General features: G+C 42.2%; 1 protein-coding gene across 1 annotated transcript in view; it reads right to left on the reverse strand.

Moving 5' to 3' along the window:
- Positions 1 to 1,103: 1,103 nt before the first annotated feature.
- The window catches only part of LOC141173614 (ras-related and estrogen-regulated growth inhibitor-like), a 58,420-nt gene continuing 38,834 nt past the window's right edge, over positions 1,104 to 20,689 (reverse strand). The window contains exon 4 of the mRNA XM_073657916.1: positions 1,104 to 3,969. Coding sequence (XP_073514017.1) covers positions 3,487 to 3,969 — 483 coding nt within the window. The 3' untranslated portion in view covers positions 1,104 to 3,486. The remainder of the gene's footprint in view (positions 3,970 to 20,689) is intronic.

The raw sequence follows: 20,689 nt of genomic DNA on the forward strand, positions 1-20,689 counted from the left end.
GGGTACGATCCGAGGAATGTGGGTGGGCTGAGTGGGGCACAGGTATCTGTGATATTTTACGTACTATGTCACAATTCTTGCTGAGGTTAAACGGTGGGACAGCAGGTGAGATTGGGGTTTTGCCCGTGAGAGCTTGGTTGCCTGGGCAGGCGGCAGCGCAGCGGGCCGGGCCTGAAGCGGTCAGGTCAATAGTTGGTAGCAAGGAGGTGTCCTCCCGTGTTTCGGTATCGGTGCAAACCGAAAAAGAAAAAGGCGATACGGTAAAGCTGGATGACAGGGCAAAGGGTGAAGTGTACGTGTGTTTCGAGGGGCCTTTGGGGGCACATTTTAAAAAAGAGGTAAAGGAAAACATTTGGTGGGATGAGAATGTGGAAATTTTCTCCCTCCTCCCCTTGGAAAAGTTCAATTTAGATAAGGGAAAGAATGATGATAGCAAGAAGGAGGAGGAAGAAAAGCGGAGGTGGCGATTGATTCCCCAGACGTTTGTAAATTGGTTGCAAGCGTTTGCAATATTGGCTAGAGTTATCGGGGAGAAGTTTCTGGAAAATTGCTCCGGTTTATTTTGTTATTTGGATTCTATAGGGGAGGCCCACGGCACATATGGGGGGCAGACATGGTTATGATACGACGAGCAGTTCAGGCAGAGGAAGGCGGTGAGGCCAGAAATTAAGTGGGATCAGACGGACATAGTGTTGTGGCTTAAGGTAATGTCTCCGTCACGGGAGCGGAGGCAGCGGTAGTCAATCGGCTGGACACGGGGGGGGGACGCCCGGGGCGCAGGGTGGAAAAGAAAAATCGGGAACGTGTTGGCAGTTTAATGACGGCCAATGTAAATACGGCAACAGCTGTAAGTTAAAACACATGTGTTTCCATTGTAACGGGCGTTCCCACGGCACCTCTAAAAGTTTCAAGAAAGGAAAAGGGAAGCCTTCAGTGGGTCCCGGTCAAGGGGGAGACTCCCGTGAAACTTCCCGGGATGGCCCCCTTTCTAAGTAGCACGGTCTTTTAGAAGGTTTTAGGATTCCTCCACCAGCACATAGAGTTCCTTTTTCACTTAAGAATTTGAGGTCGGCCCTGTTGCATCCGGACGTGGTTAGTGAAAAGTTGTCTAAAGAGAGGGAGTTGGGTCGTATGGCGGGTCCTTTTCAGCGTTTGCCGGGTGAGGGTGTGATTATTTCTCCTTTAGGAGTTGTGGCAAAAAAGGAACCGAAAAAATTTCATTTCATCCTGCACTTGTCATATCCAAAAGGGATTTCGGTGAATGATGGTATCGATCAGGAACTATGTTCGGTGGAGTATACATCATTTGATGCGGCAGTAAAATGGGTGCGCAGGTACGGGCCTGGGTTGTAGTTGGCAAAGACCGACATTGAGTCGGCGTTCAGATTGCTTCCGGTGCACCTGAATAGCATTCTGTTGTTAGGGTGTTTTTGGTGCGATGAGTACTACCTAGATAGATGTTTGCCCATGGGTTGTGCAATTTCTTGTTTGTTGTTTGAAACTTTTAGCACTTTCTTGGAATGGGCGGTACGGGACGTTGGAGGCGTACAGTCGGTCATTCATTATTTGGATGATTTTTGTTTATAGGTCCTCCGGAATCGTTAGTTTGTGGGAACTTGTTAGCGTCTATGTGTTGGGTAACTGAGCGTTTTGGCGTTCCGCTGGCAGATCAAAAAACAGAAGGGCCTGGTACTGTTTAGAATTTTTTAGGTATTCTGATTGATTCAGAAAAGATGGAATGTCGCTTAAAGCAGGACAAATTGTTCATGCTTAGGCAAGAGGTGGACAGGGTGGGAAGCTTGCGTAAGGTAACATTGAAGGAGTTGCAGTCCCTGTTGGGGAGGTTGAATTTCGCTTGCAGAATTATGCCGATGGGCAGGTTTTTCTGTCGCAGGTTGTCCGGGGCGACTGCAGGTGTGAAGGCACCGCACCATTTCATTCGGTTGAACAGGGACCACAGAGATGACTTGGAAGTGTGGAAATATTTTCTGGAAAATTATAATGGGAGGTCGTTAATTCAGCAGGATTTCGTGAACAGCTTTGACTGCGAAATCTATACGGATGCAGCCGGCGGGGCGGGTTTCGGAGCGTACTGTAAGGGGAAGTGGAGTGTTGGAGAGTGGTCAAAATTGTGGAAACAGTTGGGTTACACAAAAAACTTGGCCTTGTTGGAGTTGTTCCCAATAGTGGTGGTGGTTTCGATTTGGGGGAGATTTTTCTTGAATAGGAGAATACGCTTTCATTGCGACAATATGGCCGTAGTGGTGGTGATTAACAGTTTGTCGGCCTCTTGTCTCCTCCGGTCATTAAGCTGCTCAGAGAACTCGTACTCAGGTGTCTTGAATTGAATGCTTGGATTTCGGCTGTACATGTTCCGGGTGTTCAGAATTCTATAGCGGATGCATTGTCTTGTTTTCAGTGGGACTGTTTCCGGGCACTGGCGCCAGAGGCGCAGGACGTGGGAGACAAATGCCCTTCGCGCTTCTGGCGACTGATTACGGAGGAGCAGGAAGGTTAATTCCGGAATCCATTGCGCATAAAACCTGGTCCGCTTACGAGGCATCATGGCGAGTATGGCAAAGTTGGGTGGCTGAATGGGGGTCAATTGTAAGAGATGAGGACAGAAGTATGGCGGTTTTGTTTTTGATCGGGAAGGTGCTAGAGGTTGGGTGGTCCGGGTCAAGGGTTAGTAAGTTCATGGCAGGGCTGGCGTTCAGTTTTAAATTGCAGGGAGTAGGGGACGCCACAAAATCTTTTTTGGCCAGGCAGGCACTAAAGGGTTTCAGGAGGGGCAGACACATTCCGGACAAACGTAGACCAGTGTCGTTTGCTACGTTAGAGGATTTGGGTGCAGCCTTAAGAAGGATTTGTAGTTCTAGTTTTGAGTTGACATTGTTTAGGTTGGCGTTTTCGTTAGCACTCTTCGGCGCAATGCGACTTGGGGAATGGGTGGCACCAAGTAAAGGCAGGCCGGGGGGACTGCGGGCCGAAGATGTGGGATATTGGGTCGGTGGCATTGATTTTTGGATAAGACACTCTAAGACAGATCAAGGTGGAAAAGGCAGGCATGTGGTGTTGGTAACGGGGCAATGATGTGCCCAAGGAAATGTTTGGAAGACTATTGGCAAGTATGGTCGGATAGAGTTGGTCCACTTCTATGCCATGAGGACAGAATGTTTTTGTCCCGTTTTCAGTTTACTGCTGTACTTTAAAAAGGGACTCACGAATGCCTTCATCTTAATTAAGTTACAGTAAAATGTCAGTCTTCTGGTGTTATCTCCTAAATTTCTTGGACAACTTGCCAAACTAATAACATAAAATTTGTATTTTAGTGTGTTGTGGCAAACATCTATCGACCTGCTGACTATATCCCACTAGTGAAGACATCCGCACGTCTTATTATTCTTGCATACTCAAGAGTTGTGCTCAACATCCATGTAGTAAATCAGAATTCTCCTTCATTGTTTTTATCAATGCAAATGCAAATCATTCCGGAATATAATCCCGAAAAGAATTGAAACTTAAACTTCGACCATTCGCATTTAGAGCAGAATTTGCATAAATTTTGGGAATCTTTTCCATCAATTTGGATACATTTCTTTTTTTGAAAGTCCCAGGAGAAAGGCTTCCTTGTCTAAGTAGTTCATAGTAAAGTGTGTTGAAGACCAGAGCTGTTTCTTCATAACTGTCCCTGGTGGATATTTTATAGCACGGATGCTTCAAGGCCTTAGAGAGTTTTTCCCCATCTTCAGTGGACACCATGCGATCATACTGGAGATCTTTCTTGCTCCCGACAATAACTATGGGGGGTTGCTCTGTTGCTCCTTTCTTATTGGCAGAGTGAATGTGATTAATTAAGAAGCATAATCTCATGACTTCATCAAAGCTGAAGCGATCTGTTATGGAGTACACCACTGCAAAACTATCGCCCCATTTAATTTTCTCTTCAATCTGAAGGGAGTCCTCCTCCTTTAAAAAAAAAAATTGTCATGCATTAAAATAGAGAAAAGATGTAATTTCCTTTATTAAAATAAATATAACAAAAACAATATCAATTTGGTAATATCATTATCATACTGACTCACACAATAAAGTTAAAGGGTCATTCCCGAAAAATCAATTTATTCCTAAATATTAGATAGCAGTTAAATTGCTGATTGCTGGGTAGTCCGACAGCTTGGATTGCCAAAGATCCCAAGATCGTGGCTCTGGAACCCCCATAAAAAGGCACTGCAGTCCCATCCTGAACAAAGCAGAGATGTGTATGTGTTAAATATTAATTATGAATATTCATTTTATTCTTAATTCTGAGTTCTGTACATAAGATTGCATCAGCCATCGTTTCTAGCCATGCGCTATTTGTGTGTGTATTTTTAGTTCACTACCATATGCGGAATGACCGGCCTATAAAAGCCAATGCGAGAGACAGGGGGGTCTCTTGCCATTCCACAGGACACAGGATGAGGGACTGTGTGTAAACCAGCTGCTGATGTAGGCCCCAGGAAACACGTTCTTTACCTGGCACATGGTGTCATCTGGACACACGTGCTAGACACAGACAGACGCAATCTACGGTCCAGAATCCCAGGAAAAGATGAGTGAATCTCAGCTATTAAGCTAATTATGGACAAATGGACAATCACTTTGTAACTAATTATTGTATGCACCTTCTGCAATAATTTTTTTTAATGGACAACCCGAGAATAAATAGATACATTTTTTTACAAGAATATCTTGATATTGATACTTTGAGATGTCCTCGATAGAGAAAAAATACAGAAAGAAGTATTTATTTTACAGTATGTGAGGCCCAGGCCCGGGACAGGTTATCTTGGTGCCTTAAGCAGATGAAGCCAATTGCGTCCCCCCCAAGCAAAGGAATGGGTTAGGAACTATGGTAACAAGACCCCTAGTGCTGCACCTCCCCCCTCTGAGTGGTCAGCTAACAAGCTCTGATGACCATTTCCACTGCAATTGTTATTTTTTTCACCAAACTTACCAGCAAAAGTGAAAAATGATGGTGTACTTTAGGGGAGCGCAATTTCAAAGTTATAGTCATTGTTTGTGTGCACCATTTACACAATACAAGGGACAAATAGCGATATTCATCCCTGATATCCTATATGTTAAATGTCAGACCCAGACTCAGAAAGGCAAGAGGTAATGCCCTAGATGGGTGCCTACCCTGCCTACCACTCGCCCCACCCCTAGGTAAAACCTTTGCTTTACTTCCTGGCATATATCTTTCATGTATAGTGTAGTAGATCACTCACTTGGCTGCACACGAAGATAGACACAGGTAAGCCGTCTCTTGTAGGGGCAGGGATTTGCCTGCTGAGAGTTCAGCAACTCCACATGGTTCAGGAACAGACTCAAGCTCCCTTCTGGAGCTTACTTCTCCAAATATTGAACCCTGAATGCCTCAGCTGGCCGAGTATTTAAACTCCCCCAGACCACACCCTGAGGCGGGCAGATATGGTGAATGGTCTCCCACCCTTCACAATAGCCATTCACAAAAAACACTCCCTTTTACTATATACTTAACCCCTCTCAACAAATAACATGCTAGAGGAAATGTAATGGTTTTAGTTCACTGACGCCAACAGCCTCAGGGAAACATATCTCCCCTCCAGCACTTTACCAGTGACTTTGTCACACTAAGGTGGTTTAGAATTAATTCAGTCTTTCAGAGTTTATATATTGTGATCATGTTCTATGCTTACATTTTGCCACATCTTTCAGCTGTCATGCACCAGCGTCAGAAATGTAATCCAGTAATGGATTTATCTACATTTTTGTCATAATTTACAGTGGCATGTAAAAGTTTGGGCACCCCTGGTCAAAGTTACTGTTATTGTGAACAGTTAAGCAAGGTGAAGATGAAATGATCTCTAAAAAGAGCAAAAGTTAAAGAGGACACATTTCTTTTGTATTTTAGCCCCCCCAAAAATATATTGTAGTGGTTTACATTTTAAAAATTTCAAAAGGAAAATGGGCCGATGCAAAAGTTTTGGCACCATGCATAGTTAGTACCTATTAGAACCCCCTTTTGCAAGTATCACAGCTTGTAAACACTTTTTGTAGCCAGACAAGAGTCCTTCAATTCTTGTTTGAGAGATTTTCATCCATTCTTCCTTGGAAAATTCTTTCAGTTCTGTGAAATTCCTGGGTCATCTTGCATGCGCTGCTATTTTGAGATCTAGCCACAGATTATCCATGATGTTCAGATCAGGGGACTGTGAGGGCCATTGTAAAACATGTGGATTGTGGATTTTGACGTGTGTTTAAGCTCATTATCCATTTGTAGAAGCCATCCTCTTTTACACTTCAGCTTTTTTTACAGTTTGTGCTATGTTTACATCAAGAATTTATTAAAATTTCATTGAATCCATTCTTCCCTCTACACGTGAAATGTTCCCCATGCCATTGTCCGCAACACAACCCCAACGCATGATTTATCCACCCCCATGCTTAACGGTTGGCGAGATGTTCTTTTCCTGAAATTCTGTGCCCTTTTTTCTCCACACATACCTTTGATCATTGTGGCCAGTTCTATTTTAACCTCATCGGTCCACAGGACTTGTTTCCAGAATGCATCAGACTTGTTTAGATGTTCTTTTGCATACTTCTGACGCTCAATTTTATGGTGAGGATGCAGGAGAGGTTTTCTTCTGATGACTCTTCCATGAAGGTCATATTTGTGTAGGTGTCTCTGAACAGTAAAGCAATGTACCACAACTCCAGAGTCTACTAAATTTTTCTGAAGGTCTTTTGCCGTCAGGCGGGCGTTCTGATTTACCTCTCCAGCGATCCTATGAGAAGCTCTGACTGAAATTTTGCTTGGTCTTCCAGACCTTATCTTGACCTCTACTGTTCCTGTTAACGCCATTTCTTAATTACATTTTGAACCAAGGAAAGGGCAACTTGAAAATGCTTTGCTATCATCTTATAGCTTTCTCCTGCTTTGAGGGCCTCCACCATTTTCTTTTTCAAAGTGCTAGGCAGCTGCTTAGAAAAACCCATGGCTGGTGTTTTTTGGTACAAGGTTAGAGGAAGCTGGGTTTTTATAAAGCTGGGAAATTTGCATTACCTGGACTTTCCTAATAATGATCGGAATCAAACCATAACCCTAAACAGGCAACTTAAGGTCTAAAATCTTGGTCAAAGTTATCTGAGCCCACAAATCTCCAAGGGTGCCCAAACATTTGCATCAGCCCATTTTCCTTTTTCTAATTTTTAAAACATAAAAATTGACTATATATATGAATATATACAGTACAGACCAAAAGTTTGGACACACCTTCTCATTTAAAGATTTTTCAGCATTTTCATGACTATGAAAATTGTACATTCACACTGAAGGCATCAAAACTATGAATTAACACATGTGGAATTATATACTTAACAAGAAAGTGTGAAACAACTGAATATATGTCTTATATTCTAGGTTCTTCAAAATAGCCACCTTTTGCTTTGATGACTGCTTTGCACACTCTTGGCATTCTCTTGATGAGCTTCAAGAGGTAGTCACCGGAAATGGTTTTCACTTCACAGGTGTGTCCTGTCAGGTTTAATAAGTGGGATTTCTTGCCTTATAAATGGGGTCGCCCGTTGCACTGAGATGTCAAGTGCTTCACACCCCACGCTCAGGAGACCGGAGCATTGGCTAGAATGAGGAGAGGTGAGTATTATATTTATTTATTTTTTTAAATCAGTGACTGGAGACCATAAAAGAGTATGGGGGTACATTATATTGTATGGAGGACCATGGGGTGTGCATTATATTGTATGGAGGACGATGGGGGGTGCAGTATACTAAATGGAGGATTATGGGGGGCACATTATACTATATGGAAGGCTATGTTGGGCTGTTATAATATTTGGTAGTTCTATGTGGGGGGCCATTAAACTGTATGCAAGCAATTATAGTTTGTGAAGGTTTGTGTGGGGTCCATCATACTGTGTGGGGGTCATTATACTGTTTGGAGGGCTAGTGCGGGCCATTATAGAGTGTGGGGTCATTATACTGTATGTAGGCTCATTATACTGCATGGAGGGATGTGTGGGGGAACATACTGTGTTGGAGTCATCATACTTTGCCTTGAGGTTTGAGGTGGGGTGTAGTAGGGTCATGTCATTATACTGTGCATGTGAAGGCTAATGCAGAGGACATCACCACGGGGGTATCATACTGTGTTTGGGGGGCACTTTTGTTTGCATCATACTTTAAGGGGACAATGAAAGAGGAATCTAGGTCTTCAGCAGGGGGAAAATGACTATGTAAAGGCTGGAAAGTTGTGAGCTATGCTCTTTTGTGACCCCCGACAATTATTTAATTATTTTAGTTATTTTAGTTATTTATATTTTTTTGGGGGGGTGGGGGCAATTAGAACTTATGCTATGGGGCCCCATGATTTCTATGTACGCCCCCGCTACTATGAGCTGGGAATAATAAAGATAAGCTAGTTGGATCTTTTCGGGTGAAAACCAAGGAAACCACGATTTTTAAGCAGGCAATGCTCCATCACATGCATCGAAGTCTCCACTGCTTGTCTGCAGTAAGAGCTTTAAAAATGAAAGAATAAGGACATGACCCCTTCCTCAACGGACCTAAGCCATATTGAGAACTTGTGAGCCCTTCTTAATCAGGAGATTTATGGTGATGAAAAACAGTCAATTTTCTGAACAATGTCACTGATAGACTCCATGTATGGGCGGCTTATGGCTGTTAGTGAACACAAAGGCGGCTATATTGGTCACTGATATATTTTTTTAAATGTATGAAATGTATTTTTGTACATTTTGAGTTGCTTGACTATTATTCTCACTATAGCGAAGGAAAATAAACAACTGAGATGGGGAAATGTACGTTTTTCATTTAGTTGCATAATAATTCTGCACATTAATATTTGCCTGATAATTGTACACACATAGATATTCTCCTAAGGAAGACAAAACCTCACTTTTATTTTCTTAAATATTCATGCTTATTAACTTTTTGGATTAAATGACAGCACTGTAGTTGCTCATTAATAAGATATATTACCAAAAAAAACAAATTGTGCACACAGTGTATATACAGTGGGTACGGAAAGTATTCAGACCCCTTTAAATTTTTCACTCTTTGTTTCATTGCAGCCATTTGGTAAATTCTAAAAAGTTCATTTTTTTCTCATTAAAGTACACGCTGCACCCCATCTTGACTGAGAAAAGACAGAAATGTAGAAATTTTTGCAAATTTATTAAAAAAGAAAAGCTGAAATATCACATGGTCTTAAGTATTCAGACCCTTTGCTTAGACACTCATATTTAATATTTAGTCCAGCTGTGTTTAATTAAACTGATAGGACTTGATTTGGAAAGGCACACACCTGTCTATATAAGACCTCACAGCTCTCAGTGCATGTCAGACCAAATGAGAATCATGAGCTCAAAAGGAACTGACCAAGTTGCTCGGAGACAGAATTGTGGCAAGGCACAGATCTGGCCAAAGTTACAAAATAATTTCTGCATTACTCAAGGTTCCTAAGAGCACAGTGGAGTCCATAATCCTTAAATGGAAGACATTTGAGACCACCAGAAGTCTTCCTAGACCTGGCCGTCCAGCCAAACTGAGCAATCGTGGGAGAAGAGCCTTTGTGAGAGAGGTAAAAAAGAACCCCAAGATCACTGTGGCTGAGCTCCAGAGATGCAGTAGGGAGATGGGAGAAAGTTCTACCAAGTCCACTATCACTGCAGCCCTCCACCAGTCGAGCCTTTATGGCAGAGTGGCCCGACGGAAGCCTCTCCTCAGTGCAAGACATATGAAAGCCTGCATAGAGTTTGCTCAAAACCACATGAAGGACTCCCAGACTATGAGAAATAAGATTCTCTGGTCTGATGAGACGAAGATAGAACTTTTTGGTGATAATTCTAAGCGGTATGTGCGGAGAAAACCAGACACTGCTCATCACCTGCCCAATACAATCTCAACAGTGAAACATGGTGGTGGCAGCATCATGCTATGGGGGTGTTTTTCAGCTGCAGGGACAGAATGACTGGTTGCAATTGAAGGAAACATGAATGCGGCCAAGTACAGAGATATCCTGGATGAAAACCTCTTCCAGAGTGCTCTGGACTTCAGACTTGGCCGAAGGTTCACCTTCAAACAAGACAATGACACTAAGCACACAGCTAAAATTACAAAGGACTGGCTTCAGAACAAATCTGTGACCATTCTTGACTGGCCCAGCCAGAGCCCTGACCTAAACTCAATTGAGCATCTCTGGAAAGACCTGAAAATGGCTGTCCACCAACGTTCACTATCCAACCTGACACAACTGGAGAGGATCTGCAAGGAAGAATGGCAGAGGATCCCCAAATCCAGGTGTGAAAAACTTGTTGCATCATTCCCAAGAAGACTCATGGCTGTACTAGCTCAAAGGGTGCTTCTACTCAATACTAAGCAAAGGGTCTGAATACTTATGATCATGTGATACTTCAGTTTTTCTTTTTTAATAAATTTGCAAAAATTTCTACAGTTCTGTTTTTTTTTTTCAGTCAAGATGGGGTGCAGAGTGTACTTTAATGATAAAACAAAGGAACATTTTAGAATTGACCAAATGGCTGCAATGAAACAAAGAATGAAAAATGTAAAGGGGTCTGAATACTTTCCGTATCCACTGTATATATACAATACAGACCAAAAGTTTGGACACACCTTCTCATTTAAAGATTTTTCTGTATTTTAGTGTGCAAAGCAGTCATCAAAGCAAAAGGTGGCTACTTTGAAGAATCTAGAATATAAGACATATTTTCAGTTGTTTCACACTTTTTTGTTAAGTATATAATTCCACATGTGTTAATTCATAGTTTTGATGCCTTCAGTGCGAATGTACAATTTTCATAGTCATGAAAATACAGAAAAATCTTTAAATGAGAAGGTGTGTCCAAACTTTTGGTCTGTACTGTATGTATACATCTGCAAATATTTGGTTCAGCATCCTCAGAATTTGATATCTATTTATCATTGTGAGATCAGAATAAAATTGATGTCACAAGTGATGTGATGTCATCATTCCATTCTATATCCCAGTGTTCCGTTCTAAGGGAAATCACTGCCTTACAGACTCCCAAGGGTGAGGCAGCCCCGTTTGTTTTTTGTCACGAACGAAGCAAAAATTCATTGCAAAATGGATAATTACAGAAGAGCCCAAAGAGATCGGGTTCTCAGAGAGAAGAGAGGAATAAATGAAGAACAGGTACCATTGTTCGCTTTAGGGCGAAAAGACTCTATACTACCGGACATGGACACTGACGCCTCAGAAATGGCGTCCAAACGACAAAATCTGGAAAAAATAAGAAAGACCAAAAGACATGAGATCCTTACAGAAAAAAGGAAAATGGAGACCCTCATGGAGTCTCACTCTGCAGCCTCCGCTGAGCTTCAGAGGGCCATTCTTATCTCCTTGAAAAAACTCGGAGATCTGGTCCCTGAAATACGGAGGAGGAACAAAGATGTCGTCCTCAATAAGCGGAGAAACATCAGCGCAGAGTTAGAGCTGGAAGAGGTTCTCCAAGAGACACCGAGACAAGTGACATTCTCCAGATCTGAAAGTCTGGAGGCACCGAAACTACAAAGAGCGGCAGCCCAGAAGAGGATCAGGAACAGCAGAGACTGGGTTGTCCAATGTAGAAGACGTCTCATCTACGCTAAACCCATTATAAATGGAAATGGTGCATTACGGAGGTCGAGGTCATCAGCTGAAAACATCTCCATCCCAGAGAACAAACAGCTGAGTGTTTCTCCACCAAACACATCACGGGATACAGATGGACCAGGTAAGATGGAAACTGTTCCATGTAATAAGACTGGGGGTGAGGAGGATTATACTCCTAATATTATGTACCGGCCTCAATTATCAAAAGTGCAGAAAAACTGTCCTTGTTGCCCATAGCAACCAATCACAATGCAGCTGTCATTGTTCCATAGAATGTTAAGAGATGGAATCTATGCTGTGATTCGTTGCTATGGGCAACAGGGACAGTTTTGCTATTGGACAGTTTTGATAAATGAAAGCCCAAATATTAGACATTTCCTGCTCATTTACATAATGCGGTTTAAAATTATAATATTTTCTTTTAGTTATATTTGCTAACTCCTTCTTGACCGGGTAACCTTTTGTTGTTTTTTCCTTCCTCCTTTGAAAACCCATAAAAATGTATTTTTTAATTTGTCTCCCAATGTAGCTGTATGCGGACTTGATTTTTTAGTGGACGAGCTGTAGTTTTGAACATTATTTATTTTACTATTCAATGTTCTGGAAAATGGGGAAAAAGATTCAAAGTGTGGTAAAATTGTGGAAAAAAAGTGATTCCGCCACTGTTTTTTTACTGTGTTCATAGTGGTAAAAATGACCTCACAAAATGATTCTCCATGTCATTTACAACTATGATAATGCTGAACATGCATAGGGGTTTATTTCTTTTTACTTTAATGGTGAAAGAAATTTAGGAATTTTATAAAAAATAAATTGGTTTGTGTCCCTATATTCTGAGACATTATATCTTTTGGATTTTGATAGCTGGATGGAGCTGTGTGAGGACTTGATTTGTTTTTTTTTGGCGTGACAAGTTGTAGCTTTTATAGATAACTTTCTCGGGTAGACAAGACATTGTGATATCTTTTATTGCAATTTATTAGATGTATACTGCGCCCTCACAAAAACACTATTCTGGTGTTTAAATGTTTTTCTCATTTCAGTGTTTACTGTTTGGGTTAATTAATGTTCCAGATGTGGTTATACTAGATATTCAAATTATTACTATTATTATTATTAATGGGGAAGTATTTTTTTCACATTTTATTTTTTATTTTTTTTTTGTTACTTTTTTTCTTTAGTCTCCTTTGGGGACTTGAACCTGCGACTTTCTGATCGCTTCTACTAGATACTGTGATAGAACTGTATATAGCTAAATTAATGTTCTCATATGAAGGCCAGGCTGGTCTTAACAGGAAGAAGAAAAGACAGGGGCTTTCTGCAGGCTCAGGTAGTCATTTCCAATAATGTGTTCACTAAGGGGTTCAAATTTTTTATATCATCTCAGCAGATGGAATTGATGAGACGCCCTACGACACAACAGACATACCGGCACAAGGCCTTGATGATGCCAGTTTACAGATTTCTGACCCAAGAGAACTGGTCCACACAGACCAACCTATAGACTTTTCCAATCTCGATTTCTGGAAAGATCTTGGAAAAGGAAACTATGGAAAAGTAAGTGTCAATTTATATTGTCCGTGTTCCCCAATGTATCCTGCACCAGATACACAGGAGGGATGTACATATTCAGTACAGGATGCTCATATGTAATGATAATTGGGATAAACTAGTGAACTACTACACAGTAATAGATGAGAGTTTGGTCTGATCTGTTGTGATTTTTCTCCAGGTCGTCTTGGCATCAGATCCAGTCAGTGAAGGACTGCTGGCCATCAAAATCATGGACAAAAGTTCTTGTGAGGACTTAATCTCTACAGAGCTAGAAGTCCTGAGAATGGCTGCCGGATGCCCCTACCTAATGACTATGCGGGCGTTTAGGGAAACACCTATGGAGTATGAAATAGCCATGGACTATATGGCCGGAGGAGACCTGTTTGGTCAGATGAAAGATTCAATGATATTTAACACAAAGACAATAAGGTAAATGTCTTGTACTGAATGTTAATAATCCGCTACCGGCAGTCTTAGTCTTAGAGCAATGGACAACGACACCAAGAGAAAGTAATGACGTGAAAAGGACACGTGTGTGATCTCCTCATGTTCTCTGTATGATTGTGTATGTAACCACTGATCCATCCTTTCTACTCCACGGACTCTTTGCGGCAGAGATGGTGTGCGGACTCCAGTTCCTGCATGAACGCGGTGTCGTACATAGGTAATCATTTTACCTTCATAAATCTGTCACCTGTGACTTTCTGTTCTCTCCTTACATATCTATTGTAGAAAGTTCTTTCCATGAATTGTCCTTACAATCAGTATCTGCTCCTTCTCCCTACAGTGACCTGAAGCCAGAGAACATCCTCCTCCAAGACACCGGACACATTAAAATCTCAGACTTTGGTGTAGCAGCCACGAATGTGTTTGAGGGAGACATAGTGGAATATACCACTGGCACTCAAGGTTACATAGCTCCCGAGGTAAGGAACATCTCTGTGTGATTGATGTCGATAGTAGGATTGAGGGATAATCTGATCCCAATGTATTCTGCTCATATCTAATCACAGACCGGTCCTCATAGTGTCTGTGTGTAAATCCCTTTCCCGGTATATTCAGATTCTCTCCAATCTCATGTTCCCATAGGTAATGGACGGTGAAGGATACAACCATCTGGCAGACTCCTTTTCCTTTGGCGTCATCTTATATATGATGACTGTAGGTGACTGGCCATTCTATACCAGAGGCACAATGGACGAATACCACCAGTCTCTGTATGACGACATCCCTTATTTTCCACCTGGGATCTGCTGTCATACCATTGATATCATAAAACAGGTGAGTAAGATCAGATGGACAATGATAATGGGGGATTACAAGAAGATATAGAATATAAGATGTGGACAGTCCATAGACATTGTGTAATAACGTATCAGTAATAATACATAATATAATGACTAATGCTTTGTTTTCATTTTCTAGCTTCTCTGCAAAACTCCATCTGCCCGATCTGCCATTACATCGTCCATCAGATCGCATCCGTTCTTCTATTCTATAGACTGGAGCGATGTGGAGTCCGGCAGAGCTGGCCCACCATTCCCATATTACTATGTAAGTACAACACATACAGACATCCATAGTGTTATCACTACCCAGTAACACACTTACCCACTATACACCATATCGTTATATCCCCCAGTACACTGTATATACTGTATGTGAGGAGCTGATTCTCAGACGTGTATATTTCTCTTCTTCCAGCAGGAGTATTAGGGTGATAAAAATCAGCCCCATTCCAGTAACATCCAGGAATGAAGATTTACATTAATCGGATGAGACAATTACACTGGACTTTCTTATTTACCGGACTGTGACAAACCTACCGAGCTTCCACCACATAACATCCACGTAGATTTGAGCACCAAACATCCAGGGATTTATTCAGATCGCCATATTTGGGGTCAGGAAGGAATTTTTTTCCCTTGATATGAGGATGATCCAACAACGAGTCCTCAGGGTTATTTTTCGCCTTCCTCTGGATCAAAATAGCAAGTAATTAAAGGCTGAAATTGAAGGACTTCTTTCAGCCATACTTGCTATGTTACCATCTGGACGACTCATCTACAATGTGGTGGTTAGGAGACGACTACAAGATATGGACATAAAGAAGGAAGCAGCTGCTCCTTCTCCTACTTGGCCATGTATAGACAGGAGGAAGCGGCGGCTCCTTCTCCTACTTGGCCATGTACAGACAAAGGAAGCGGCTGCTCCTTCTCCTACTTGGCCATGTACAGACAAAGGAAGCGGCTGCTCCTTCTCCTACTTGGCCATGTACAGACAGAAGGAAGCGGCTGCTGCTTCATCTACCAGGTCATGGTCAGAAAGAAGGAAGCGGCTGCTCCTTCATCTACCAGGCCATGGTCAGAAAGAAGGAAGCGGCTGCTCCTTCATATACCAGGCCATGGTCAGACAGAAGGAAGCGGCTGCTCCTTCACCTTCCTGACCATGGTCAGACAAAAGGCCATTTGGCTGATCGCGATGCTGTAGGAATCCAGGAAAACTCCAACTACACAGATCACAAGTCACACATTCCTGCTCTTCTCCTCTCTCATGTGTGATCCAGACCTGGATGCCAAAAACGGCAAAAGTGTAAGCCGAGGCCTGAAGAGCAGAATCATCATCATCTGCTCTTTTCTACAGAAAGTGACCGTATCTACACACTTTCTTTTTTCATATTTGCATGTTATTAACAACTCTCATGCACAAATAAATATATAAAACATCTATATTGCTTTTGGTTAGATTCTTCTCATATACAGACTTGCTTTTCAGTATTTTTATTAATATCATGATCAGGACCGGGACAAGGTATTTTGGTGCCTTAGGCAGATGAAACCAATTGTGCCCCCCACTTCCCCAACCAAAGGAAAGGTTCAGAGACTCTGTAACAGGACCCCTAACAGAGCACCTCCCCCCTCCGATTGGTTAGGTAACAAGCTCTGATGGCCACTTCCACTAAAAATGTTACCTTTTTCACCAAAAATACCAGCAAAAGAGAAAAAATGTGGTGTACTTTAGATGTGAGATTTAATAGAGAGCGCATTTTAAAAATTATATACAGAATCAGTCGTTGTTTATGGACCATTTACTCAATATAAGGGATAAATAGCGGTATTCTTCCCTGACATCCTATATGTTAAATGTCAGACGAAGGATAGCGATGGCAACTAATATAGCTGTTAGTATAATGGGAGCCGTTAGATTTCTATTAAGGTCATGTGACAGATGCTGCTTGAAAAAAACTGATGGTTGTTCTTCTGCCGTATTCCTGTGTGGCGCCATCCTCTACCAGGGTCAGGCTGACCATAGCCTGCGTCTTGTAGGAGTTACCGGCAGAGCAGCGAGCTGATTACAGCTCCTCTGCTCTTGTCCTGGCCTGCGCTCACATTGTCTTAAGGACGTGAATATAATTGAGTGCAGGAAGGAAGCGACGGCCGGGGGGCAAGCATTGAGCGGTGTTGGTGACTCACTGACACTGCTCACCTTTGTACCTGTGCACCGGCAGTCAGTATGGTGAATGCCTGCGGCAGGAGGAAGGTGCTGGGTGGCAACAGACATTCAGAAATATCAGGTTTTGTTTTTTTCTAAATTGGGCCCCCTCATTTTATAATGGAGTCCGACCCAATACATCACATCCAACCCAACCTTCACCTTTACTACCATCTTTACTCTCACTTATTTTGCATTGGGGCCAAATTTCATGGCTTTATTTCATCTGCTCCTCCTGCTGCCTGTAGGTTAGCAAAAAAGAGGAAGAATGGAGAATCATAGTACACACATTGTAGCCCATAACCATAGATCTCAATAAGACCGGTATACACAAAATGGTACTATATTTAATCAAGACTACTAGCAAAGTTGTTTCAACTTTTAATGCACTTTTGGTTAAAAGATTTACAGTGGGTATGGAAAGTATTCAGACCCCTTTAAATTTTTCACTCTTTGTTTCATTGCAGCTATTTGGTAAATTCTAAAAAGTTCATTTTGTTTCTCATTAAAGTACACTCTGCACAACATCTTGACTGAAAAAAAAACAGATGTAGAAATTTTTGCAAATTTATTAAAAAAGAAAAACTGAAATATCACATGGTCATAAGTATTCAGACCCTTTGCTCAGTATTGAGTAGAAGCACCCTTTTGAGCTAGTACAGCCATGAGTCTTTTTGGGAATGATGCAACAAGTTTTTCACACCTGGATTTGGGGATCCTCTGCCATTCTTCCTTGAAGATCCTCTCCAGTTCCATCAGGTTGGATGGTGAAGGTTGGTGGACAGCCATTTTCAGGTCTCTCCAGAGATGCTCAATTGGGTTTAGGTCAGGGCTCTGGCTGGGCCAGTCAAGAATGGTCACAGAGTTGTTCTGAAACCACTCCTTTGTTATTTTAGTTGTGTGCTTAGGATCATTGTCTTGTTGGAAGGTGAACCTTCAGCCAAGTCTGAGGTCCAGAGCACTCTGGAAGAGGTTTTCATCCAGGATATCTCTGTACTTGGCCGCATTCATGTTTTCTTCAATTGCAACCAGTCGTCCTGTCCCTGCAGCTGAAAAACACCCCCATAGCATGATGCTGCCACCACCATGTTTCACTGTTGGGATTGTATTGGGCAGGTGATGAGCAGTGCCTGGTTTTCTCCACACATACCGCTTAGAATTATCACCACAAAAAGTTCTATCTTCGTCTCATCAGACTAGAGAATCTTATTTCTCATAGTCTGGGAGTTCTTCATGTGTTTTTGGGCAAACTCTATGCGGGCTTTCATATGTCTTGCACTGAGGAGAGGCTTCCGTCGGGCCACTCTGCCATAAATGCTCGACTGGTGGAGGGCTGCAGTGATAGTTGACTTTGTGGAACTTTCTCCCTTCTCCCTACTGCATCTCTGGAGCTCAGCCACAGTGATCTTGGGGTTCTTCTTTATCTTTCTCACCAAAGCTCTTCTCCCACGATTGCTCAGTTTGGCTGGACGGCCAGGTCTAGAAAGACTTCTGGTGATCCCAAACTTCTTCCATTTAAGGATTATGAAGGCCACTGTGCTCTTAGGAACCTTAAGTAATGCAAAAATACTTTTGTAACCTTGGCCAGATCTGTGCCTTGCCACAATTCTGTCTCTGAGTTCCTTGGGCAGTTCCTTTTGAGCTCATGATTCTCATTTGGTCTGACATGCACTGTGAGCTGTGAGGTCTTATATAGACAGGTGTGTGCCTTTCCAAATCAAGTCCAATCAGTTTAATTAAACAAAGCTGGACTCCAAAGAAGGAGCACAACCATCTCAAGGAGGATCACAAGGAAATCGACAGCACGTGACTTAAATATGAGTGTCTGAGCAAAGGGTCTGAATACTTATGACCATGTGATATTTCAGTTTTTCTTTTTTAATAAATTTGCAAAAATTTCTACATTTCTGTTTTTTTTTCAGTCAAGATGGGGTGCAGAGTGTACTTTAATGAGAAAAGAAATGAACTTTTTAGAATTTACCAAATAGCTGCAATGAAACAAAGAGTGAAAAAAAGGGGTCTGAATACTTTTCGTACCCACTGTATATTAACCCCTTAATAACATCTGACGTACTAATACGCGTCTGTGCCCTGGGACTTAAGAGCCAGACCCGTATTAGTACGTCATCGCGATCGCGCGCACACACAGGCTGTGCGGGCGCGATCGCCGCCGTGTGTCAGCTGATTGTCACAGCTGACACCCGGTACTATGTGCAGGGAGCGGTCCTGCACCGCTCCCAGCACATTAACCCCTGCGATGCTGCGATCTTGCGGGGGCAAGGGGAGGTGATCGCCGATACTCACCTCCTCTTCCGGCTTCCAGCGCAGTCTGCAAAGGCTTCCCGGGTGTTGCCATGATGACCCGATGTCGTCATGACAACATCCGGGTCACCAGACAGCAGGAAGATTGTTTGGACATGCGCAGTGCATCTCCAAACAATCTTCACACTGTGCACCGCTGACAGCCTGCATGGCATAGGGATGGTGCTCCATTCCTATGCCATGCAGGCGATCAGAGAAAAAAAAGTGAAAGTCCCAGAGTGGGACAAAGTAATAAAGTGTATGAACTGTCTGAAAGTGGAACAAAAAAAAAAAAAAAATTGCAAAAATATAAAAAAAAAATTAAAAAAATAATCCACCAAAAATAAAAATATAATGTACCCATCAATAAATATTATTATAAAAAAAAAAAAAAAAAAACAATAAAAGTACACATATTTGGTATCGCCGCGTCCGGAACAACCTGACCTATAAAACTGTCCCACTAGTTAACCCCTTCAGTGAACACGGTAAAAAAAAAAAAAAAAAAAACGAAGCAAAAAACAATGCTTTATCACCATACCGCCAAACAAAAAGTGGAATAACACGCGATCAAAAAGACGCATATAAATAAAAATGGTACCGCTGAAAACGTCATCTCGTCCCGCAAAAAACAAGCTGCCATACAGCTCCATCAGCCGAAAAATAAAAGTTATAGCTCTCAGAATAAAGCGATGCTAAAAAATATTTTTTTCTATAAAATAGCTTTTATTGTGTATAAGCGCCAAAACATAGAAAAATGATACAAATGTGGTACCACTGTAAACGTACTGACCCGAAGAATAAAGCTACCTCATCAATTTCACCACACGCGGAACAGAATAAAAAAAAAAAAATAAAAAAATTCCTGAATTGTTGGTTTTTGTTTATTCTGCCTCCCAAAAATCGGAATAGAAAGCGATCAAAAAATTTCACGTGCCTGAAAATGGCATCAATAACAACGTCAAGTCATCCCGCAAAAAACGAGCCGTCACATGACTGTCTGCCAAAATCTGGAAAAATTATAGCTCTCAAAATATGGCGATGCAAAAACTAGATTTTACAAAAAATGCGTCTTTTAGTGTGTGACAGCTGTCAGTCATAAAAACCCCATATGATTCTGGCATTGCTGTAATCACACCGACCTGAAGAATAAAGTCGTCTAATCACTTATACCGCACAAGGAATGGCGTCAAAAATAAACTCTTGGGTTAGGATTGGGCTAGGGTTAGGGCTGGGTTTGGGGCTAGGGTTGTGCTGGGGCTAGGGTTGTGCTGGGGCTAGGGTTGTGCTGGGGCTAGGGTTGTGCTGGGGCTAGGGTTGTGCTGGGGCTAGGGTTGTGCTGGGGCTAGGGTTGTGCTAGGGCTAGGGTTGTGCTATGGTTAGGGTTGTGCTAGGGTTAGGGCTGGGGTTGGGATTTTTTTCAAAAGTAAGAAAAAAAGATGACGATATGGCGACTAGTGTTGAGCGCAAGTGCTCGCTACTTGAGTTTGCATCGGGTGCTCTGGTATGCATTGAGTATCGTGGGTATTTGAGTGACATGCTCGAGTCTCTGCCCCATATGCTTCGCGGCCAAAAAAACTTTACGGGGATTGCCTGCCATGCACGAGCGATCCCCGCATGTTTTTTTTTGGGTGTCTAATAAC

This window comes from Phyllobates terribilis, unplaced genomic scaffold (genome assembly GCF_046119375.1).
Source record: "Phyllobates terribilis strain yellow unplaced genomic scaffold, ASM4611937v1 Scaffold_13__5_contigs__length_258822181, whole genome shotgun sequence".
Lineage (NCBI taxonomy): Eukaryota > Metazoa > Chordata > Amphibia > Anura > Dendrobatidae > Phyllobates > Phyllobates terribilis.